Here is a 26,754-nt window from a genome sequence, read left to right as displayed (position 1 = left end):
CTTACTGTTTTTATAAAAGCAAAATATTGCAGATGCTGGAAAGCTGAAGCAAAAACAGAAAATGCTGGATAAACTCAGTATTTCTGGCAGTTTCTGTGGAGAGAGGAACAGAATTGACGCTTCGAATCCATATGACTTCAGCTCTGAAGAAATCGTACGGATTTGAAACGTTAACACTGTTCTTCTCTGCACAGATGCTGCCAGACCTGCTGAGTTCATCCAGAATTTTCTGTTTTTACATATTTTTTCAAGTATAAGACAGAAATGTTACACCTGTCACAAAGTGACAGTTGAGGTATGATGGACATAGATACATTTTCCATGGAATCCCTATTCGTACATTCTAATGAATTGCTCGCAATAAGTCAGAGGTTAGGTTGTGAGGAAGAGACACAGGATTTGGAAATATTGATTAAGGGCTCCCCAAGTACATCTTAAATGAGCGATGGGGACAGGATCTCGAGTTTAAGTGGGAGAGAAAGGAGGCTGTGTCCAGTCATTGTGATCCAAGTTGGGACCAACAACAATACTTTTCTGCTATTGGAAAATGTGATAGGAAATCAGTGGTTGGTTTTCCAAAAATAACTTAATGTGGTGGAAAACTAGTTCATATACCCAAGATATAAGATCCCTATTTGAAGAGGTAAGAGATAATGGGGGTGATTTTCTGACCTCGCCACGCTTGGCGAAGATCATGCCAATCCTGGAAAATAGTACCTGGGCCTAAAAATTGGTCCCACGTTTGGTGCAAAACAATTTGCAATCATCTTGGCCCCTTTCTATTGACGCAAACTGGAGCACGTCCAGAAAGGGCACAAGGCGGATTAGCATGAGATTGACTGGATATCAATCTCATTAGTGAGTTTGGCAAGCAATCGTTCCCCCCTCCTGGAATGTTCCCACCTCTCTAGCGAGATGTCACACGGATGTGAATCAGTACTAGTCTCCACTAGTGGAGATCAGGCGCGATGACCACACCAGGGGGAATCAAAGGCCATTGAAGCCTGCTAGTCAGGTAGTGTCCACCTGACAGTGCCCACCAGACACCCTGGCAGTGTCAAAGGGCAGAGCCAAGGCAGTAGGGCCTGAGTGGTTGGAAACATAAAACTACAAAGAAATATTATCATACTAAATGATTGACCAAAACTAGATTTCTATAAAGGCATATGTGAGGTCATCCACTTGTACCTAAAATGGAGAGAATGGCTTTCTAAATGGTGAGAAGTTGAAACAGTGGAAGCAGTTACATAGGAACAGCAGTAAGCCATTCAGCACTAAGCCCCTCAAACCTGCTCCAGCATTCAATGCCATTTTCCTGCTCATATCCTTTGATGTCATTAATATCTAGAAATCTATTGATCCCAGTCTTGAACATAATAAATGACTGATCCTCCACAGCCCTCCAAATACAGAATTCCAAAGATTCACCATCCTCGGAATGAAGAAATTCCTCTTCATTTCATGGCTTGCCCCTTATTCTGAGGCAGTGTCCCTTGGTTCTTGACCACCATCCTACTCAGGGGAAACAGTCTTTCTACAATTAGCCTGTCTAGTCCCTTAAGAATTTTGTAAGCTTCAATGAGATCACCTCTCATTCTTCTAAACTCCAGAGGATATAGGGCCTGGCTTCTTCATTTCGCCTCCTAGGACAGTCCTGCCATTCCAGGAATGCTGCACTCCCTCTATGGCAAATATATTGTTCCTTAGATAAGGGGACCAAAACTATATACCACACTTCAGGTTTGGAGTATCAAAGTTCTATACAAGCTAAGCTAGACATCTTCACTCCTGTACTCAAATCTGCTTGCAATAAAGGCCAATATACCATTTGACTTCCTAATTGCTTGCTGCACTGCATGTTGCCTTTCAATAACTTTCAGACACCAAGGTCCCTTGAGACATCAGCACTTCCCAGTCTCTCGCCATTTAAGAAATACTCTGTACGTCTGGCCCTTCTCCAAAATTGGCTTACCTCACACTTCTTCATATTATATACCATTAGTCAATTTCTAGTCCACTTACTAAGCCTGTCCAAAACTAATTGAAGCCATTTTGCATCATCCTCACAACACACATTCCCACCTGTTTTTGTGTCATCCACAAACTTGGAAATATTACGTTTGGTTCCCATATCCATATCTTGACATAAATTATGAACAACTAGGGCCCATGTAATGATCCTTGAGTAGCTGCAGTCACTGCCTGCCAACCTGAGAATGATCCATTTATTCCTGCTCTCTGTTTTCTGTCCATTAACCAATTCTCAATCCATGCCAGTATATTCCCCCCATCCCATATGCTCTAATTTTGTTTACTAACCTTCTGTGTGGGATTTCCTTGAGAACCTCCCGAAAATCCACACACACCACATCCACTGATTCCCCCTCATCTAGTTTGCCAATACAATGTTCAAAAAACTCGAACAGGTTTGTTAAACATGATTTCTCTTTCATAAATCCATGCTGACTGCCCAATCCAATCAGTATTTTCTAGGTATCTAGTTAGCACATCTGTTATAATAGATTCTAATATTTTCCCTGCTATAATGCCAGGCCAACAGGTCTACAATTTTGTTTTTTCTCTTTCCCTCTTTTCCTAAATTGTGGGGTTGCATTTGCTACCTTCCAACCTGCAGGAACCATTCCAGAACCTATGGAATTTTGAAAGATGACCACAATGTTCAAATGTTTATTGTAATGAAAGGTGAAAACTGGTCTCTAATTATCAGTGCACACGACACATTATCTTCCCTGCTCTACCCAAACAACTCTTCTTTGAATCAGTGTGTAAATGATGGTAAATATGGATGGTCACTAATTAAACAATTATTAAAATGATTGGGATGTCCCAATGGATTAGATACAGTCTGGGCACTGGGCATCATCTGTTTCCTGGCAGTCAGTAAGCTGTTGTTTTGATGCCAGTTGTTAAACGAATTCAAGCTACCCACAAAAATATTGGCAAGAATACAATGTCCCTTTAATTTTAAAACAGATCATTTAAAAAACCGTATAGCAGTTACTTGAAATTTGTTTCTCTTCCCAATGGTGCTCTGAAAACTCAATACTTAAATACATCTGCCTGTTCTCTGTGCCATTCTGCTACTACTCAGGTCGGCGACAGAAGGATATGAATCAAACTAATAAACAGGTTTAAATTTTCCGGATTTTCACTGAGAGTAATTGTCAATTCTTTACAAGTTTTCAGTTTTGTGTTAGGTAACCGGCAACATATTCAAAAGAGCAAAAGGTTAGAAAACATCCAGCGTAACAGTTTAAACTTCAGTGCTTAACATCATCTGCCACAAGTCTTAACTTATTTTTTGGCAAAGTACCCTAACTCTTTCACCTGTTGGTCTTCTGTAGTTATCGGAGTTGATGGTTAAAGAAGGGAAATCCCTTTGGGGCTCACTGGCATCATAGCTGAGTACCTCCTACAGGCTACACTGATCCACTCAGGTCACGGGAAAATCATACCAATCATCCACATCCTATTTAATATATATTTCACTCTGAACTGTTCTTTGTGACTATGCTTACTCCCAACATCTCTGGTTTGGCTTTTAGGATGCTTGTCACTGGAATAGAGTATCCCAATGGTAGATTTAGATGTGGAAAAGATGGATGGAGACTCATGTGGAGCATAAAGGTTATGGACTAATTGGGCCAAATGGCCTGTTTCTATGTCATATATCCCCTAAGTGGTTACATGTCCTATGAATTTCCGGAATACCGTTTTTAAAAATGAATCAAATTTGCAGAAATAATTTGCAGAAATACATTGGGTGGAATTTTATGAGAATGATTCCAAGTGTCCTGCTACCGTGAAAATGGGAGTGTTGCAGATCTATTTTTTGAGCAAGTTTTCACGCCCAATCTTGCACACATAATGCACAATGGTTTAGACCATTTCTAGCTGCTGCAGGCAGTGGGCTGGGCTTAATTTGTCAGCCAGATGCAGAGGGAGCTATTGCACATGTGCAGACCATTGTGTCTGCACACGCGCAATAGTAGCAGCAGCAGAGGTCTGACAAAGAGAGAAAGAGCTGTTAGGCCCCTGCTGGTGCAGGAAGCCTGATCAAACTCCCCTCATCCCCGCAATCACAGGGGCCCACGGCTGATCATGAGCCTCACACCATCCAAAATTAAGCCCCCACCACCCAGACCAATCATGCCCTCCCCCAACAATTGCGATGCAGAGTGGGCCACCCCTCCCTTCCCGCCTACCAATTGCCTGCAGAGCAGCAGCAGGCACTTCTCCCTCTCCCCCACTGATCAGAGGCAATTTGCACAGCGGCCCTACTCCCTCCACAGTCGGGCTGCATCTTCAGGCCTCGTCCAAATGCCCCACCCCTATAAGCCCCATCCCAATAGACCCCACCCCTATAAGCCCTGCCCCCAAAGCCCCACCTTCCATAGGACCCACCCCCGATAGGCTCAGCCAGTGCCCTGTGGGCATTACTGAAGTGCCAGGCTGGCAGTGCCAAGGCATCAGGCTAGCACTACCAGGTTGGCACTGCCCAAGGGGCACCCCCTCTTGCCCTTGGCATCACTGGGGGCCCACATTGGCCTCTGGTTCTACCAGCGAGGCCAACATGACTGTTCCCCGTTCATGGGGAGCAGGTGTTTCCCTTGCCGAACAGAACTTCTCCCAGTGAGGCCATAAAGTCAAGCGAACCCAGACAATGACCGCTGGGCTCGCTAATGCCTTGAAAATCAACATTACAATATATTTAAATAACTTATTCAGCCTCGCGCCCATTTCTGCTGTGAGGCTGACCTTGTTGGAAATCCGGCTATCAATGGACAGGGCAAACTGGTAAAATTCTGCCAAAAGTATATATTTTGAATGTAGAATATTAGGAAGTAACAAAGTGTTAAATGAAAGAAGTTACCTAGATGCTTTTTTTGCAGGGAGGAAGTGGGACCTGCATTAGATGAAAATAAGCAATATAACAACATTGCGAACTTGTCAACTCAGCACTTGCAGCAATAAAAAGCACCACTCAGTAAATTAATGTGATTAAAATCCAGCCTTTGTAAACAGCCTGATATAAATCTCCACTGGTTTCTGCCCAGCTGTTACAACACAGTTTATGTATCAAACAGTAACACAATACCATCTGATGCATGTACTGGCCAAGAGCACTTAGGAAAATAATGCCCAAAATCCATTTCAAGTTATTATTGTTCTTTTTTGTCGCGATCAATATCCTATATTTCAAAGAGAGTTCGAAAATTTAGACAGGACTTTTGTTAGTTTTCTGTTTCAATAAGTTCACAAAAATGTAATAACATTCAATTAGTAAGTAATGATCACTGCTATACTCAAAACAACTGTTCAAGGCATTATATATAGTAAGCTTGTCTTCATTGCTGTCTGTAATAATATTCTTATGAATTGCTGCATCTTCTCCTTCAGTTCTCTGCCCGGACACAGGTCCAACCCACAGCACCGTGGTCTCTGCCAGGATAGGGCAAGGAGGCAGGTCTGAAATCCACCCTTGCTGGAACAACGACCAAACCTCTTGCTGTTGGCATCAATCTGATCCAGCCAACTGAACCAATCAGCACCCGAACCCCACAAAGGTATCCGAGTTACTGTGGTAACATGCACATTTACCAGCATGTTGTAGCCTGAAGCTATGGATGGTGATAGTAGGAGTTGCAATTTTTTTCCATCACATGCTCTCCCACTCTTACCACTTGCCATCGGCATACGTTGAAAGGAAGTATAACTTGATACTCAACCTGTTTAGCCAAGCTATGAATGCACCTTCCTTGACCATCAAGACCTGGAGTGGAACTTGAACCCATAGCTCCTGATTCAGAGGTAGGGATGCCACCACCATGCCACATGACCTCCAATTGCTGTATAGGTTTGCTTAAAAGAATGCCAGAGATTCACTGTTAAAATTTTATTGTTGATGAGGAGCGTGCTGTTGTTGTGTTTACCTTTGACTTTTTAGGGCTGAGGACCAAGTGTCTATCTGTGTGAGAAGAATTTTGCTGATAGGTGTAGCATGACCTTTAGCCTAGCAGGACTATACATTGTAAACTGACCCAGACAACCACTTCCTAGGGAAACAGGTCCCAAGGATCAATCATGTCCCACCTCAATTTGAGGACAAGTGAATGGTTTGGTTGGTTGCTGTACCCAGTTTTATGGCATACTATCATAACTCCTGTCACATTGAACTTCACTGATTTGGGGCTGCTGCAGTTTAGCAAATGGGATGCTCGGTGGCTGATGGAAGCCTTGATGCAGAAAGTGTGGATGGGTTTCGGGCCTGGAATAGTGATATTTACAGAGGTTGTATTGAAGATTGGGTGTATTTGCACTTGGGAAAGGAAGACAAGTTCCAGCGTAAATGACATGGGCTGAGCAATGATGGGGACAAAATGGCAACGGTTCCTGTGAATAGCATGGATGCAACAGCAAGGAATAAGAAAATGGGAGATACCAGGTGACAATTGAAATGGATATTGCAGGATAAGAATACTGACCAGAATCAGGAACTTGGTGAGGATCAGGTTATGACCATATATTTACAAGACATAGTCACACAATTGGAAAACCATGCATCAACAATTAATGTGCTAATTGGAGAAGACCAGAGTGCCTCCACAAAGGCAGCACAGGATGATATGTGCGCAATGTGTAGATTGGTAAAACAAGCATTGGAAAACTAAAGATTGATTGAGGAGAGGAAAGTTCCCTCGTGGCAGGAAATTGCCACCTGAAGGCCATAGTGCGATATCACAATAACCTTTCTGCATGTGAGTGGGAGGAAATTGACTCAGGTCTACCTGGTAAAATGGGAATGTGAGAGCTTTGAAACTAACCATATTGAGTTTGATCTTGTATTTTCCAATGGTTCCAAATGGAGAGAACCTCATCTCAGTGTACCATTTAGAGAACATTAGAGTGATAAAGGGGACATGCATTTATAGTATACCTAACATCTCACTTACCTTGTAAAGATTGGTACATTAATAGGGAGCGAACTCCATGCTTGTAAAAGGCATGGGCAGACTATTGTCTGTCCCCATGGAATATTCCGACATCATAGCTTTTGTTGTAGATTTAGCACATCAGGGTATTATATTAAATGTACTATGGGAGTGTTGTGAAAAGACCGTGTGCATACTCAATCTGCAGTATCAAGGTGCAGGGGAACATTATGTAAGCACAAATGAGAGAAACATTCAATCAAGTATAGTACATTTTGTTTTATTGCACTTAAATCCTGTTCCATTTGATGTTCATGAATTAACCAACATGAACGCACTTGCATCTTGAATATTAGCAATATTGGAGGCTTATTTGTACAAAAATGTTGCCAAATTTGATTGTGAAATAACTCCCCTTCCAAAAACACTTGACTGTACTTCCCAGGAAACGCAACTGTCAACTTCAACAGCATAGGGAATTAACCATGATCGTATTAACAATCTGAATTGTGAACTCTTTTGGTCTAAAATTTGGAATGGAGCATGAATATTGACATTCATCCCTGAGTACAGATCATTTCTCATGTCCTGGTGCTTGTACAATTGGTAATAATAGTCTGGCTACTGATCGATCTGGCTAGACATTGAAGTAAAGGGCCAAGAAGATGAAAAGACTAATGGCCCAAATGTATCAGAATATCAATTTTCAGAATTGTCAGGATGCTATGAATCAATATATTGGTGACTCTGAAGGTGCCTGTTAGATAACTCAGTAAGAATTGTAAGACTAAGAATTGCTTAAGAATTCCTGTATAAATTTGTTTATAAGAATGACTGAGATCCACTGTTAAAAATTTACTGCTGATGAACATGCTTATTGTGGTTGTGTTTACCTTTGATTCTTGCCTCATGACTGGTGGACAGTCACACAATCACCCTCGGAACAAAATATGCCCTTGAAGCAACAACAAGTGGAAGATCCAGACATTCTGTGGCTAAACAACTATATAGGTGAAACAAACAAGGCAAATTCCAGTGGGACATGGGCAAATCAATGATTATTAATACACCTCAAATTCAACATGGATCACAAACTGATCATGCACCCCAGAGACCAACAAAAATCAATCACAGACTGATCACACACTCCGCAAACCAACATGAATCAATCATAGACTGATCACACACTCCACAAACCAACATGAATCAACCAGAGACTGATCATACATCCCAGAAACCAACAAGGATCAGTCACAGACTCATCATGCACCACAGAGACCAATGGCTCAGAAGGATCAGGCATGAAGGCAGTTGCTGCACACCCTAAGTATAAAATCAGGTTGAAAACCTTCATCTAAGTAGTATCATTGGGAGCAAAATCATCAACAGGAGAAGTCGCAGTGAAAATGGATCTGACCAAATCAAATTGAATCAAACTGACCTGCAGTTAACCTAGTCTGACTAACTAAGGGGGAACTAACTGTATTTTGTGAAAATTACTCTGGGTGGGATTTTCCAGGCCCCTTGCAGTGATTTTTCTGGTGGCAGAGACAGCTCAACATTGGCTCTTCCTGCCGGTGGGATCTTCTGGTCCCACCAAAGTCTATGCCATTTTGCGTGGCTTGCCCATCCCACCACTAGGGAACCCACTGTGGGGGGTCGCCTACAGCAGGACCGGATGATCCCTCTGGCGGGAAGGGCTAGAAAACCGCACCCTCTACACTTTGTGAAGTTTAATCTCTTGACAATAAAGCTGTTGGATTTGCTGTCAGATTGAGTCAATTGTGATTCTCAATCTCACAGTCCAAATCTACAAGTAGACTTTTCATAGTAGCCAGCAATGTCGTGAAATAACCTTGTCGCAAGATTCCGTCATATAGCTATTTTAAAATGGTCCCACTACATCTTTGCCATTCTGCAATGCTGGCTGTCAACAAACCCTGACAACAAGATTTATTATTTATTCTTTTCCCTCAGCAATTCCCTCCCCTGTAAATCAGAAACTATTCCCTTTAGCCCAGACGACAAACTCCATTCCATTTCCACTCACCTCCCTGTTTATTGTCTCAAGATCAACCAAACTGTTTCCAATTGTCCAATTCAGAGGCAAAGTGCTACTAACTGTGCTATGCTGACACCTACGTTTACTGCTGAATCATTATTCAAAACGTTAACAGATTGCAATCTCCTAAATGCAATTTCTTCTCAAGTCCTGCATTGGTCTGATCAACACTATTCTCTAATATACTAATGGAATCTTAGCCAGCCTCACATCAGACCAATGCAACTGGATGCAATTCAAAGTACCTTCATTATCTCAATTACATTATAACCGGCAAGGATATAAATGGTTACCGACTGTGGGATATCAAAAAGACAAAAAAAGCAAAACGTTAAATCAAATTGAATTTCAAGTTGCTCATATTTACCAAACTGAAGCTAACCTATTTTTAAATATCACCAAATGGCAGCAGTATGTAGGAAGTCCTGCGTCCTGCAGTGATTACAATCTTCCACGCTGAAATATTGTAAAACAGTAACTTCTGTTTGTCCCTTACGTCTGCTTACTGCCCTTTTGAGGATGAGCATTGGTAGGTCAGCAGATTGATGTACAAGCATCCTAGCCACTCCCCAACCTGTCAGCCACATGAGACCTACCCAGTCTTTGAAATGCACAGACAGGCTAGAGCCCTATTTCAATATGTAATCTGAAGTCCCCTGCTGGTTTTTCTTAATTCTTTCATAAGTCATCGGCATCGCTCACTAGGCCAACATTCATTGCCTATCCCTAATTGCCCTTGAGATGGTAGTGGTGAACTGCCTTCTTGAACTGCTGAAGTCCATGTGCTATATTACACCCTCAGTGTTGTTAAGGAGGGAATTCCAGGATTTTGACCCAGCAATAGTGAAGGAACAGTGATATATTAGAGTGTGTGACTTGGAGGTGAACTTAGTGATGGTGTTCTCTTGCATCTGCGGGCCTTATCCTTTGCAATAGTAGGAGTCAAGTAAACAAGGTGCTGTCAAAACAAGTTTTTAACAATCTGTTAATAATCTCTTGAATAATGATTCAGCAGTAAAAGTAGGTATCTGCATAGCACAGTTAGTAGCACTTTCCCCATGAATTGGACGATTGGAAACAGTTTGGTGACCCTGAGACAATAAGTAGGGAGGTGAATGGATATAGAATGGAGTTTGTTGTCTGGGCTAAAGGGAATACCTTCTGATTTACAGGGGAGGGAATTGTTGAGGGAAAAGAATAAATAATAAATCTTGGTGTCAGGGTTTGTTGACAGCCAGCATTGCAGAATGTTGCCTCTAACATGTGATGCAGGTCCACCCACAGTGCTCTTAAGAAGGGGGTTTCAGAATACTGCCACAGTGACAGTAAAGGAACGCGATCTAGTTCCAAATCAGGATGACGTGTGACTTAGAGTCATGGGGGGAACCTTACCAAAAGAACAGAGTATTGGTTCCGGCGAGTAAAACGGCTCGTTTTGACTCCAGATCTAACCACATTTTGTCACAAAAAAAACAGCTGGGCATGTTTCACGTTGTCAAGTTGGGAGCAGGGCCTCAACACTCTGCACCGGGCCCCTTCCCTCCAGCCTCTACCCACACAGTCAGTGCCAGCACCCCCCACCCTTCCCCCCAAACAGCAGACTCCTCTCCACAAGCCCCCACCCACACAATCACTCTGGATAACCCCCAAACAATGGACCTCTTTCTCCCTCAAACCACCACCCACACAGTCAGTGCAGGCAACCCCCACCACCAAACTGCCATCGCCGGCATCCCCATCTCCCACGTCTGCTCCCAGCCACCACCACAAATAATGGAACCCCCCCAAACACCCCTCCCATGAGACTCCCAGTAGGGTCCTCTCCTGGCACTGCCCATTCCCGTGGACGGCAAGTGTTAGCTCAAGATCGCTCCCATAGAGTCATAGAGGCATACAGCACAGAAAAAGGCTCTTCAGCCCATTACATCTGCACCAGTCAAGACAAACCACCTAATCCCATTTCTCAGCACTTCGCCCATCGGCTTGTATGCCAAGTGCACATCTAAACACTTCTTCAATGTTATGAGGGACTCTGTTTCCACCACCCTTTCAGGCAGTGAGTTCCAGACTCCCACTTGGAGGGGAACATCCAGGTGTGACCAGGAGTATAACAATGTTTATATTCTTCAGTTCAAAAAACATACATTAATCACTACTCTATTTTGGTCCTTTAATCAACTTCCTATGCAAGCGGCACGTGCACTGTCATTTTATCAATATGCCTCCTTTGAAATATGTCAGGAGAAGCTGTATCCTCTCAGTGCACAGTGCATTACAAGTAAGAGGTAGAGAAATACATTTTGTCATCAATAAGCTTTTCTAAATTTATATTGAAAAATACATCAACAAATTCGTAAAATTTGAATAAGCTGAAAGAATTCAATTGTATTTAAGTAATATTATCCTCTATTTATCATTCTATTCAGATCTTAGCGTCCTGCTTTCTCCCCTTCCCTAATCAACAGGAAACCAGACAAATGTGCTCCTTCGCCTCTTCGAATAATGTTATTGATCTGGCCACTGAGAGATACACTAATGGACCCCTGGTTAATCTGGCTCTCATTCGAACCTCACTTCCTACAGTGATGCACATTTGATGACATGAACCAACACTTCATCATCATTTGAGGAATCACAGGTGAACATCTGTGCCCTGGCATTGTACGATACCGCACTCATGTGTTGGCTCATTTGTTTCTTGTCAGCACAATGCATTCTGGGGTTATTTTACTTTGAATAAGACATTCACAAAATAGTGCAATTCAGCAATTAATAGGTTTTTTAAAAATCACCAAACATCATACCAGTCCTGATGGCTTTTAAGGGCACTTTCGTACCCCTCTGTTTTATATAAATTTAATGATTGTACTTTAATCAGTCATGAGAGCAATGTTTTTTAATTGCTGTTCTGGTCAAATAATTATAGAAGCAGCTGTACCTCCATGTTAGATAAAATAACAGATGCAAGAGTGAGTATTCTACATCTGTCACATCGCTGTAAATTGCTTGCAAAATAGGGTCTGTATGCAGGTGGACAGAGTCTTCAGTTCTTTTGGTTTACTCACATCCAAAACAATTTTGCAACAGACCATTAAATACAACATTTTCTAGGAATGCATCTTTTTTACAAATACAATAGTTATATATCACTGATTGTTGCTGGTGTTAGAATTGGGGCACTAGAGATTTACACCATCATCCAACAAGTTACATTTATACAGCACCTTTAATGCAATATGGCAAGCTGCTTAAGGACTGAGAGGGAATCCCTGGCTCACAGTGCCAGGGACCCACATTCAATTCCCGGCTTAGGTCACTATCTGTGTGGAGTCTGCACATTCTCTCCGTGTCTGCATGGGTTTCCTCCAGGTGCTCTGTTGCCTCCCACAGTCCCAAAGATATGCTGATTAGGTGCACTAGCCATGCTAAATTCTCCCTCAGTGTACCCAAATAGGCACCGGAGTGTGGCAACCAGGGGATTTTCACAGTAACTTCATTGCAGTCTTAATGTAAGCCTACTTGTGACTAATAAATAAATAAACTTTAATAAAGAAGGTTGGGAAAGATGAGCATTGACAGGGTTGAGGAGGTAGGTTTTCCGCTTCATTTTTTGAAGGTGCGAATAGATGTAGACCTAAGTGTACAGAGGAGAATGGCAGGACCATTATAACCGAAGTTTGAGCTACCGTTAATGGAGCGGAAGGGGAAGGAAAGCTGGGGGGGGCGGGGGGTGGTTGCGCAGTACCCCATACTGGGAAAAGCAGAGGAAGTAAACTCAGATTTGGGCTCAAAGATTGTATACATTGGGTGGAGCAAGGATATTGAGGGATTAAAAACACAAAGTGCTGGAAAAACTCAGCTGGTAAGGCAGCATCTGTGGAGGGAGAAATAGTATTGATGTTTCAAGTCCAATACAACGCTTCTTCGGAACTCAACTCTGTTTCTCTCTCCATAGATGTTGTCAGACCAACTGAGTTTTTCCAGCACCTTCTGTTTTTATTTCAGATCACCAGCATCCACTACATTTTGCTTTTATATAAGGATATTGAGGCATCTGGCGATGGAGTGTAGCAAAATTTGAAGGAATGGGTAAATTCAACTTTGTGTGAATGGGATGCACGGTTTTATCGATGTAGGAATGTAAGGAGCTCAACAGAAGCTCAGGATATCAACCCTTCAAAATACATGTGCTGATTTACTGCTGAGTAATAATTCTATCATAAGAATTAAAAAACTGATTGTACTAAAACATGTTTGATGTTTGCTTTCACTTTTAAAAATTAAATTAATTAAATAAAATACTAATCGTCATTTCACTGGAACCCATTATTCTGGAATTGAGGCAGTGCAGAGGACTTTGACTGTGATGACGAGTCATTTGAATGTATTAAGATAGATTATTACTAACAAAATTATTTTAAATAAAATAAGCCAGCTGGTACTTACGGTTCCAAGTAAAAGGTATGATTTTTGAAGCGTTATTAGACTACACAACTGTTTACTGTACTTACCATATTGTAGTGCCTTTTCATATATACAAAATTATGCTAAGGTATATATATAATTTACAAAATATGAAAATGTAGGTTATATGAATAACCAAATTAAAACTCTATTGATATATTTAATGAATACAATTGTACTACAGTGCCACACTGACACGATGCTAATTTTATGATGAAAATCTGAGTAGAATTCTGGTAATTTCCAAACAATAATCTATATTGCAAAAAAAATGTATTTTTCTCTGGCATTTTGCAAACAGACACAAAAAATGTTAAGTCGATTTACCTTGTACAGTGTTTACCTTGTACAGTGTTATGTATTTATTGTGCTTATCTTCAAGAGAGATTTTAAACAATAAAGATAACCTGCAAGAGGTCATTACAAATTTGTTACCCCATATTTGATTTTTTTTTGTGTGACCTATTCAATATCATTACATCATCACTGGTAAAACTGTCTTGTCCACTATTTTAAAAGGAACAGGAGACTGACTTATTTAGAGTTATTGCTGATTACCTTCCTTTTATTTGGTTACTTTGGGAAAATGATGGATGGCCTTTACCATTAGTATGATATTATCTATACAAGTAATTGAATTTTAAAAAACAAGGTATTTGAAGGAGCAGAGTATCTTAATTTGGCATCGTTGGTGGTATAATTGTTGACTCTGAGAGTTTACATGTACCAACCTGACAAATAAAATTAAATCATTTTTAATCATAAATGAAGCAGTGTTCCTGCTGCTGACACTTTCACACAGAATCTGTACAAAACAGACTTAGCTTGACATTCCTATCCACCTGTAGCCTGACTCCATTTCCAGACAACATGTGGTCTGGTGGCAGATGCAATATGACCACCATCATGTCTGTTATTTTGCTTAATCTAGAGACAGACTGGAGAGTCGAGGGGAATAACAAGGTTATGGAGTAAGCCAGTTCATTTATATAATTTTTTTTGTTAAAATACCTTCCAAAGGGCTTAGGCCTTTTGTTCTCTCAGCCTAACTATACTAATAAGTGTAATAATTCATGATTACGCTGTAAGTATAATAAAACTAAAATGATGCAAAGTGATTCTTCAAAGATTGGTTTGTAGAAAAAAATCCATGGGAGACATTCAACAAAGCTCCATTCAGCGCGCATTTGGAAAAAATATTGAACAGGAATGTAAAATAATTCATTAAGCTCAGTTCAGTTGTTTCAATTATTGAGTGAAGATTAAAATAATGGGCTGGATTTTACACACCCCCATCAGGCATTTTTACAGCAGGAGGGCACATAAAATAGGGCAGGTGCCAACCCCACCACCTTTCCACTTACTCCTGAGCTTACCTTCATAGTACAATAGGTGGGCAGCTGCCACAATTTGCACATAAATAATCAATGGAGCTTATCAACAAGCTAACAAGGTGGAATCCCATTTTAATACTGATACCCTCCATTGAGTTGTGCTTTTCTAACCCAATAGGAAAGATTCAGAATAGTTACAGCAGCTCAAAATTGGGCATCCATGAGGTACTGTGGATCATTAGCAGCAGCAGAATTGTATTCAACCACAATCTGTAACATCATGGTTTGGCATAACCCTTGTTAACATCAAGCCAGGGGATTAACTTCGCTTCAATGAAGATTGGGAGAGCATGCTAGTTGCGGCATTAGGCAATAGCTTAAAATAAGGTGCCAACCTGTCAAAGCCACAACACAGGACTACATGCATGCCAAAATGTGGAAGTGGCATATGATAGACAAAGTAAAATAATAGCACAACCAATGAATGCAATCAAAGCTCTGCAGACCTGCCATGTCCAGTCACAAATGCTGGTTGATAATTAAACAACTAACCAGAGGAGCCAACTCTACCAACATTCTAGCTTCAATGATTGGGACGACCAGTGCAAAAAACAAGACTAAAGCATTTCCAACCATCTCCAGCCTGAAATGTTGAATGGATGATCCATCATGGCCTCCTCCTGAGGTCCCCAACATCACAGATGTCAATCTTCAGCCAATTTGTTTTACTCCCCATGACAACAAGAAACAGCTGAAGATACTTGATACAGCAAAGGTCAAGGGCCCTAACAGCATTCTGGATGTAATATTGAAGACTTGTGCTTCAGAATTAGCCACCTCCCTAGGAAGGTTGCTCCAATACAGTTATAACACTGGTACGATACACACCCAACAACGTAGAACATTTTCCAAGTATGTTTCTTTCACAGAGAGCAGGATAAATCCAATCCAGCCAATTACTGTCCCATTAGTCATTTGGAATCATCAGCAAAATTATGGTAGGTGTTTTTGACAGAGCAGTCAAGCAGCAATAACCTACTGAATGTTGTTCAGCTTGGGTTCCGCAGGGGTCAGTTGGCTCCAGACCATAATTCAAACATGGACAAAGGGGCTGAATTTCGGAGATGAGCTGAGGGTGACAGACTTCCTTTGTCATCATGTCAACATTTAGCCGAGTATGGCATCCATGACTCCTAGAAAAATGGAAGTCAATGGGGATCGGAGGGGAAAGGTCCCACTAGCTGGAATCATTCCAAGCTCAAATGAAGATGGCTGTGGCTGTTGGATGCTAATCATATTAGTTCCAGAGGTTCTTAGGTGGTGTTCCGCTATGGCAGGGTTGGAAATTCCCAGCCTATATTGCTATTCCTTCACTGTCACTGGGTCAAAAGCCTGGCACTCCCTTCCTTACAGCACTTTGGTTCCAACTTCACCACAAAGACTGCAGGAGTTCAAATAGCCTGCTGAACATCACTTCCCAAGGAGAACTGGGGCTGGGTGACAAAACTGGCCTTGCCAGCAACACTCATCCCAAGAATGCATAAAAAGAAAACATTAAGCCCAAGCAAAGATGTGTGGAGTTTGAGAACATAGGAACTAGGAGCAGGAGTAGGCCATCTGGCCCTTAGAGCCTGCTCCGCCATTAAATAAGGTTATGGCTAATCTTTTCGTGGATTCAGCTTCATTTACCCACCTACTCACCATAACCTTTAATTCCTTTACTGTTCAAAAATGTATCTACCCTTACCTTAAAAACATTCAGCGAGGTAGCCTGGTTCATTGGGCAGGGAATTCCACAGATTCACAACTCTTTGGGTGAAGAAGTTCCTCCTCAACTCAGTCCTAAATCTGCTCCCCCTTATTTTGAGGCTAGGTCCCCTAGTTCTAGTTTCACGTGCCAGTGGAAACAACCTCCCTGCTTCTATCTTATCTATTCCCTTCATAGTTTTATATGTTTTTATAAGATCCTCCCTCATTCTTCTAAATTCCAATGTGTATAGTCCCAGTCTACTCAGTCTCTCCTCATAAGCCAACCCTGTCAACTCCAGAATCAACCTAGTGAATATCCTCTGCACCCCCTTCAGTGCCAGTACATCCTTTCTCAAGTAAGGAGACCAAAACTGTACACAGTACAGTTAGCTGTTCAACATGGACTGCCTGTGAAGTTACTACAAATCTGCTTATTTTAGTATTACAAATAAAACCTTGCACTGACTCTTAATTTTCCTTTCAAGTTATGATTTGCATTGCAACCAAGAAAAAAAAGTATATAAAGTTAAAATAACCTCTCTTCATTTATGAATTCTAAATGCTTCCCTTCACTATAGTAAAGGTTGCTCAATGTTACAACCCAATGTGGTACTCAGTTTGCAAATTCTCAGGTTTATTAATAAGTGAATGGATCTCAATTAGGATGGCAATATGGGCTATGGTGCCTCTTGAAACATCCTCAATAATAAGACAGCAACTTTTTCAATAACTTGCATAGCATGAAAATATTCCAAGTAACTGCCTTTCAGATTATTTGCCAAGTGTTGCTTTACTTGAACTCAGGTAGGTTCTTATGAAAGGAGTAAACCAATAACAAATTGTAACAAACCAAATAACAAACCAATAAAAATTTCAGGGGACGTAGCAAGCTGTCTTTCTGCCTATGTCCATGCAAGGTTATAGTGATATGACTCTTCTTCAGAGCTCTTCAGTGTAATTTGGGCTCGAAACGTTAACTCTATTTCGCTCTCCATCAAAGCTGCCAACCTGCTGAGTTTTCCCAGCATTTTCTAGTTTTTGTTTTAATTAGATGTAACCTTCCCTTACAAAATCCATGATGAATGTCTTCAATTAATCCATACTTTTCTAAATAATGATTAATAGTCTAGCAACAAATGTTTTTCGGATAATTTGTCCAACGCCTAAGTTAGGCTGACAGTCCTGCAGGTACACAAGTGTGTCCCTTTCTTTCTTTTTAAACAATATAACATTAGCAGTTCCTCCAGTTCTCCATTACTATGCCTGTAGTGAAATTGCTCACAGTAAGAAGTTTAACAACACCAGGTTAAAGTCCAACAGGTTTATTTGGTAGCAAAAGCCACACAAGCTTTCGAAGCTCTAAGCCCCTTCTTCAGGTGAGTGGGAATTCTGTTCACAAACAGAGTTTATAAAGACACAGACTCAATTTACATGAATAATGGTTGGAATGCGAATACTTACAACTAATCAAGTCTTTAAGAAACAAAACAATGGGAGTGGAGAGAGCAACAAGACAGGCTAAAAAGATGTGTATTGTCTCCAGACAAGACAGCCAGTGAAACTCTGCAGGTCCACGCAACTGTGGGCGTTACAAATAGTGTGACATGAACCCAATATCCCGGTTGAGGCCGTCCGCGTGTGTGAAATTGCTCGTCAGAGTATCTGCTATTTCCTCCCTTGCTTCCTTTAACAATCTGGGATACATTTCACTGAGGCCAAGCAATTAAGTGAATCACTTAATATTTCCTTTCTCAGTATGTTTAATTTTTCAGTCTTCATTAACCATTCTGAATATAAATCCTAAAACATTTAACAATCTGTGCCAAAATTATAACTCCTTCATCTCAGTGGGCCGCAAGATTGAAATCAAGCTTGTTCACTAACCATGATCCCATGAATAGGATTAAATACATTTGGGGGGGGGGGGGGGGGTTCACGTAATATGAGCATGGGAATTGTTGCGTTTCCGTGAGCTCTGGCACTATTCATCTTTTAATCCTTTCATTTTTCCTGATGCACAACCCATAAGAACCTAATCTTGGAGTGGAAACTCCGTATTATGTTCCTGGACGATTTCTGGTTAAGTTTAGGGACAAAGTGCTGAATAAAGTAATGAAAGTCCTCGATGGAAAGAAGCAGTCAGAGGCAACCAGAGTGGAATTGAACCCTCAATATAATGATTTGGTCAGTGAATGGGTTCTCAACCCAGCAATGTCGAAGATGTTGCAGATGATGACTGTCAATATGGTTCAGGTTATGGATTACAAACTCGGCTTTTTGGCACAGAATTTCAGTGCTCACATTGTTGAATTGCAGAGTACCGATAAGAAGCTTGATGAAGCAGAGGAAAGAATCCTTACTATCAAGAATGCAGCTTCCTCAGTTGAGGCCTGCTTTCAATCCTTGGAAAATCAGCTAAATTGTATGTCAAATATCCTGATGAATCTGGAGAGCCGGGGCCAGAGGAGGAGTGTCCGTGTGACCGGCTTTCCAGAAGGAACTGAAGACGAGTTCCCGGTTAAATGTTTTGAAACTGGCTACCACATTTTCTTCATCTCAACACGAAAGCTGGGCATATTAATTTTGAAGAGGCACATTGAATGCTGTTTGAGGTGATGCATTTTGGTAGATTGAACCAGGGCAGGACTTACTCAGTTAATGGTAGGGCATTGAGGAGAGTTACAGAACAAAGAGATCTAGAGGTACATGTTCATGGCTCCTTGAAAGTGGAGTCACAGATGGACAGAGTGGCGAAGAAGGCATTCAGCAAGCTTGGTTTCATTGGTCAGAACATTGAATACAGGAGTTGGGACGTCTTGTTGGAGTTGTACAAGACATTGGTAAGACCACACTTGGAATACAGTGTACAGTTCTGGTCACCCTATTAGAGAAAGGATATTATTAAACTAGAAAGAGTGCAGAAAAGATTTACTAGGGTGCTACCAGGATTTGATGCTTTGAGTTATAAGGAGAGGCTGGATAGACTGGGACTTTTTTCTCTGGAGCGTAGAAGGCTGAGGGGCGATCTTATAGAGGTCTATAAAATAATGAGGGGCACAGATCAGCCAGATAGTCAATATCTTTTCCCAAAGGTAGGAGAGTCTACAACGAGAGGGCATAGGTTTAAGGTGAGAGGGGAGAGATACAAAAGTGCCCATAGGGACAATCTTTTCACACAGAGGGTGGTGAGTGTCTGGAACAAATTGCCAGAGGTAGTAGTAGAGGCAGTTACAATTTTGTCTTTTAAAAAGCATTTAGACAGTTACATGGGTAAGATGAATATAGAAAGATATGGGCCAAATGTGGGCAATTGGGATTAGTTTAGGGGTTTAAGAAAAAAGGCGGCATGGACAAGTTGGGCCGAAGGGCCTGTTTCCATGCTGTAAACCTCTGACTCTGAGGTCTGACCACTGGCCAATAATCATGTGTTTTCATAGCTTCAGTGGCAACAGGTTTCGATGAGGCTGTAAAGTGTCTGATGGCTATCTGAATGCAGCATGCCCTGCTACCCTGAGGGTAACATCTGATAGATCCTTAAGGCTGTTCAACAATCCTACAATGGCTTTGACCTCTCTAAACTCCGTTCAGGGCAATAACTTGGAGTCATAATCCTAATCCTGGACTTTACCCCGTGTCACTACACTCCTTTTTTGACTTTGTGATGTTATTTATCATGTTGACAGGGATGACCTAGTATGTGAGGCAAATTTCACCTGTTACCTTTGAGAACCAGGGACATCCATTTAGGCAGCACGGTGACACCGTGGTTAGCACTGCTGCCTCACAGCGCCAGGGACCTGGGTTCAATTCCCAACTTGGATCACTGTCTGCATAGAGTTTGCACATTCTCCCCGTGTCTGCGTAGGTTTCCTCCGTGTGCTCCGATTTCCTCTCACAGTCCAAAGATGTGCGGGTTAGGTGGATTGGCCATGCTAAATTGCCCCTTAGTGTCAGGGGGATTAGCTAGGGTAAATGCGTGGGGTTATGGGGATAGGATCTGGATGGGATTGTGATCGGTGCAAACTCAATGGGCTGAATGGCCTCCTTCTGCACTGTTGGATTCTATGAACAGTAAGAAGTTTAACAACACCAGGTTAAAGTCCAACAGGTTTATTTGGTAGCAAAAGCTACACAAGCTTTCGGAGCTGCAAGCCCCTTCTTCAGGTGAGTGGGAATTCTGTTCACAAACAGAGCATATAAAGACACAAACTCAATTTACATGAATAATGGTTGGAATGCGAATACTTACAACTAATCAAGTCTTTAAGAAACAAAACAATGTGAGTGGAGAGAGCATCAAGACAAGCTAAAAAGATGTGTATTGTCTCCAGACAAGACAGCCAGTGAATCTCTGTGGGGGTTACAAATAGTGTGCCATGAACCCAATATCCCGGTTGAGGCCATCCTCGTGTGTGCGGAACTTGGCTATCAGTTTCTGCTCAGCGACTCTGCGCCGTCGTGTGTCGCGAAGGCCGCCTTGGAGAACGCTTACCCGAATATCAGAGGCCGAATGCCCGTGACCGCTGAAGTGCTCCCCAACAGGAAGAGAACAGTCTTGCCTGGTGATTGTCGAGACGTGTTCATTCATCCGTTGTCGCAGCGTCTGCATAGTTTCCCCAATGGACCATGCCTCGGGACATCCTTTCTTGCAGCGTATCAGGTAGACAACGTTGGCCGAGTTGCAAGAGTATGTACCATGTACCTGGTGGATGGTGTTCTCACGTGAGATGATGGCATCTGTGTCGATGATCCGGCACATCTTGCAGAGGTTGCTGTGGCAGGGTTGTGTGGTGTCATGGTCACTGTTCTCCTGAAGGCTGGGTAGTTTGCTGCGGACAATGGTCTGTTTGAGGTTGTGCGGTTGTTTGAAGGCAAGAAGTGGGGGTGTGGGGATGGCCTTGGCGAGATGTTCGTCTTCATCGATGACATGTTGAAGGCTCCGGAGGAGATGCCGTAGCTTCTCCGCTCCGGGGAAGTACTGGACAACGAAGGGTACTCTGTCCACTGTGTCCCGTGTTTGTCTTCTGAGGAGGTCGGTGCGGTCTTTCGCTGTGGCGCGTTGGAACTGTTGATCAATGAGTCGAGCGCCATATCCTGTTCTTATGAGGGCATCTTTCAGCGTCTGGAGGTGTCTGTTGCGATCCTCCTCATCCGAGCAGATCCTGTGTATACGGAGGGCTTGTCCATAGGGGATGGCTTCTTTAACGTGTTTAGGGTGGAAGCTGGAGAAGTGGAGCATCGTGAGGTTATCCGTGGGCTTGCGGTACAGTGAGGTGCTGAGGTGACCGTCTTTAATGGAGATGCGTGTGTCCAAGAAAGCAACCGATTCCGGAGAGTAGTCTATGGTGAGTCTGATGGTGGGATGGAACTTGTTGATGTCATCATAGAGTTGTTTCAGTGATTGTTCACCATGAGTCCAAAGGAAGAAAATGTCATCGATGTATCTAGTGTATAGCATCGGTTGAAGGTCCCGTGCGGTGAAGAAGTCTTGTTCGAACCTGTGCATGGGTGCTGTATAGTTTGTTTCTGTATTTTTGTTATTTTGCAGTCAAAGAATCTCTGACGGACTCCTGTAAATGTTCAGACAGAGCCTGGGAAAAGACATTGTTTTGTATATTTGGCACCCCGATATAGCTGTAGAAGGGGGAGGTATGCTTTGGTGCATGTCTAAGTGTGGTACGAGAAGCTTTGGCTGAAGGACCCATAGGGTCGAAATCCTATGTTCTCCTTGGCTGAATACGCAATGACGGTAGTTACTTTGAAAATTCTGGAATGTTACATGGCTCTGTCTCTAGTATCCTGTAAGTGAAGGCATGCACCTTTATGCCATGTACTCAAAGTTTTATATTGTTATCCTGTTTCCCCCCAATCCCCGAAACATCCTTTCATTGTTTGTATCTTTGGAGGCACCATTTGTAATAAGTAAGCAGAACCAACTGTGTTGGTGCTCTCTCGTCTCTTTCTGTATGTACATGTGGAAAAATGATTATGCTGTACTGTACCAATCCTTGAGGGTTTGTTACATTGTTTGTAAAAATGGGAAAACGTCTTCAATAAAAATATATTTTAAAAAGATTAAATACATTTAATACATGCTGAATATTTCAGAGAGTTAAAAGAAAATGCTTAATCATTTATATATTAATAGAACCATCATTGACTTCCACTGGTAAAAACAAAATAAATATTTATGCTTTGGACGCAGAGGGAACACACGGCTCTCACAGTCAATGTGGTGTACAATCAGCATGCAGCTTACTTCACTTCCCTTGCTTTACATGTGTATCACTTCAGTTATACCAGTAGGAGAAAAATTTACCCGGACGGAAATCAGCGGAATGTGGCAACCTTACACACGGGCAACGGTCAACAAAGCGTCCCGTGGGCAACACTCGGAACCCAGATTGGCCACCACTGAGCTGGACCAATAAGAAAGTGTCTCGCTTCCCCCTTTCCATTTGTCAGTTGTAACAGTGATGAGAGAAATGTGTTTTAACAGCCTCAACTCAGTTCATTGTGGGGATGTGGTCCAGAACACAAATCTTGCCCTTTTCACACAAATGGACAATCTTGTTCAAGAAGGCTATAAATATCTTTATTATAGAAATGTATGCATTCCCGGGGTTCAAATAAACATTGTTATTAAGGCAGACAGATCAAGATTGATTTGCATTTCTCCGCGTTACATATTTAGTTTTTGCCCAGAACTTGCATCAGAAAACGTAATATTTTACCCTGTACTGATCACACGTGGATAACAGTGGTACTACATCCTTGACCAACTGAGATCAGTTGCTCTTATCGCCCGCACTGTCATTATTTTCACAGGTTGCCGTATTGAAGCAGTTAAGTCCCAGAGAAAAATAATCTAAACTGAAAGCTGAAGAGGCCAATGAGAAGACACCAAACTCTAACCAGAGTTGCGGCCAAGAGGCGGGGAGTCAGTTACTTTCAGGATCAGAGCGGATACATATTTACACTATGCTATGCACAGGGATAAAACAGTGAATGCAAATCAAGTCGTACACAACAGCGTTGTTTCTGTATTTATCCAGTGTTTCCATGGAGCTAAAAAATTACTGATCTCCATCTGCTATATTCGTGACTTGCTGTCACCTACCAAATGTTCACTCTGCACGATCATCATGTCAGAAGCAATACGGTTATCAGCATGTGTGTCAGGAGCAATGGTTAAGAGACACAGAGTCATAACGTTGCGAGATGCGCAAACCTCACGACACCTTCTCATTACACACTCAACTGACATGGACCAGCACCGATGAGCGGAATGGGGTGGGAAGATGATCATAAGAAATAAGAGCAGGATTAACGCTCACGCCTGATCTAATAATGGCCTTAGCTCCACTTGCCTGCCTGTCCCTAACCCTTAACTCACCTGTCAATCAAAAATCTGTCTCACAGCCTTCAACGAACCAGGAAGAGAATTTCAAAGACTAACAGTCCTCTGAGAAAAGATATTGCTCCTCACCTGTTTTAAGTGAGAGGCCCCTAAATTTTAAAATCCATCCTTCAGTTCTAAAATGGCCCATGAGAGGAAGCATCCTCCCAGAATCTACCCTGTCAAGTCCCCTCAAAATCTTAAATATTTCAATAAATTCACCTCTCATTCTTTTAAATCCCAAAGTATCGGCTCAACTGTTCAACTTTCCCTGATAAGACAAAATCTTCATCCCATAAATCAGTCCAATGAACTTATTCTGAACTGTTCCAATTCTGTACACGGTACTGGAAGTGTGGTCTCACCATAGCCGTGTACAGTTGGAGCAAGACTTGGGGCCTTGGGTATGGTGCTCTGTCGGTAATTTGGTGCAGACTCGATGGGCTGAATGGCCTCCTTCAGCACTGTAGGAATTCTAAGAACATTATACTTCACCTGCCATTTTTCTTTTGGCTACTCACTTAACATATAAACAGTGCCGAAAATAATTTTGTGACATTACTTCTCATAATACATCAGAGCAGTTTGACTAAACTGTCATTTGTAATAAATATTGTTTAATTTAATCCAAAAACAAAGATGCCAAATTTTCTAATTTATCTTTATTCAGTGTTGCACAGCAGTGAATAACTGTTTGGACTGAGAAAAGGCACTCTGCTATTTCGTTATGTTATGCTCTGTGTGTCTGAACAGGGAATACATGTCAACCTGCAGCCTGAATCCAGTCAGCACAAGCACCTGCTTCAATCTGTACACACTTCTGCCACTGCACACATTTCACTTGTCCGCTTGCTCGAAGGGAAACAGAAACCACTGAGGGTAAACCTGGAAGACAGTATTTTTTTTCCGAATTCCTCTTTTTTAAATCCTCCCATACATTGGTGGTGGAGTACGCCAAAGATTTGGGTAACCTAGGCAACGCCTTGACTGTCAGTCTCCCCAAGCTCAGAAGAGATTGGAGTGGGAGGCCTGAGTGTGTGAGCCGGGCTCGGGCTGCTCTACACGGTGCAGGGGCGCTGGCTTAGAGAGATCTTAATGTGAGGGGGAAAAAAATAAACAAAGTAGTTGCGAAAAACAAATCTTTTTGCAACATTTTGCACCCACCTGGCGAATGCGGTCTGGCGGATTCGGAGAGGTCCCGCCTCCCTGCGGGGAGGAGGCAGCGGAGGAGGAGGGAGAAGCCATCTTCTTCTCTCACTCTGCTGCTGCTGCTGCGGACGATGTTTTGAAACGCAATACTCTGGGATTAGCCTCCTGACTTTCACTCGCTCTGTCACTGTAGAAAGCGGGTTTGTTTTCTCTCTCCAGCTTGTTTGTTTTTCCTCTCTCTGCTGTTTTGATTCACACATTCAGTGTCAGCGCACTGATTAGTTTTTTTTTCTCACGCACTCAGCCTCAATGTCCAGAGACTGAATGAAACTGGGCGGGAAAGGGAAGGTTTTTTTTCTGAGGGGATAGTTTGTGGGGGGGGGGGGGGGGTAGGGTCAGTAGTTGACCTTGTTGTCCTGTCGGAGAGGAGAGTGTGTTTGGGTGGTGAGTGTGTGTCCGTGCTAATGCGGCACACCACCCAGCACCTCTCACTCACTCCCTCTCTCTCCCCTCTGTCTCAGGCTTTGCAGAGCCCAGCGCGCGCCTGTTCTCACTGCTCACATCACGTACAGTGCAATGTGCTAGAAAAACAGCCCTGATCCATCTTAATGCTGCTCCGAAGAGTCATAGTAAGGTGGGGCAAAAACTGCTATTGGCTCAAAGACGCTTAAAAACACGGAGTGCAAAAAGACCTGTCATGTAGTTGTCTCTCATAACAATCTTTACTCGAATTAATTATTCCAGCCTGGCAACAAATGGCTCTATCGTTGCACCTTGTGTGCTTTCTACGTGCAGACGGTTTAACAACCACTTTACATTTTTGTAAGACCTCCAAAGCGTTGCTGTCTCTCAAGATTATCAAACGAAATCACAGAATAACATTTCACAAATAGTGCAGTTAAAAATAGCAACCTATGCAATCCAACAATTTCTAACCATGTAGTAAGAATTCACGAACAGAATGTGTACGGGATGAATGGCAAATAAATGTCATAAGCCCTTGCTTAATGTTACACAGAAACAGATTGCACCGGTTTAAAGGGACTTGCGTTCTTCAAAACGCTAGCACACTGTTTCCCGTCAACAGGGCAGGATATTGATTGATCATAGCGAAAAGGTCGGAAGATCGCTTCAATGGTACAACGGGCTGGAGTGCGGCTGAATAATTCTTGTCCACAGTTTGTCGTCTTGCAAACTGTGAGGAGGGGAAGGAGATAACAGCTGTCTGTCATTGCTTTCACTGAGAAAACAACGAACACTGTCTTGGGATATATGATGTAGCAATCATGTTTATCATTATAATTAATGCACAGTGGCTTTCCGTTCAACATGAAATTGACAGTTCATCTTTCAGCAACAGGAAACGCGCGTTTGTCTCACTTTGCCTAATTCGTTTATCGCCAATGCAGTTAAATCTCAGCATTGAGTGAAAGAACACTGCAACTGCTCCTGTTTGGGAGATAAACGGCAATGGAACAAAAATGATGGGATGCATCTCAGCCAGGAAACAGCAAGAAAACTAGTGACCAATGTATAGTACTATTGGCCAGCGTGTTTCATGCTGGTGCATGGGATGGAAAGGGTGTTTTTGACTCCGAAGGAAAGTTTAAAATACACGCTGCGGATGCTGGAAATCTGAAATAC

The 26,754-nt window shown here is 42.3% G+C and overlaps 1 protein-coding gene across 8 annotated transcripts in view; it reads right to left on the bottom strand.

The window, feature by feature from the left end:
* ank2b (ankyrin 2b, neuronal) overlaps window positions 1-25,629 on the bottom strand; it is an 876,340-nt gene extending 850,711 nt beyond the window's left edge. For all 8 annotated transcript variants that reach the window (XM_078213593.1, XM_078213597.1, XM_078213634.1 and 5 more), the window contains exon 1: window positions 25,126-25,629. In XM_078213593.1, the coding sequence (XP_078069719.1) occupies window positions 25,126-25,206 (81 nt within the window). In that variant the 5' untranslated portion in view covers window positions 25,207-25,629. The remainder of the gene's footprint in view (window positions 1-25,125) is intronic.
* Window positions 25,630-26,754: the final 1,125 nt, after the last annotated feature.

The sequence above is a fragment of the Mustelus asterias genome, chromosome 1 (genome assembly GCF_964213995.1).
Source record: "Mustelus asterias chromosome 1, sMusAst1.hap1.1, whole genome shotgun sequence".
In the NCBI taxonomy this organism is placed as follows: Eukaryota; Metazoa; Chordata; class Chondrichthyes; order Carcharhiniformes; family Triakidae; genus Mustelus; species Mustelus asterias.
Note: the sequence above shows the minus strand (reverse complement) of the source record. Positions and strands in the feature narration are given on the sequence as shown.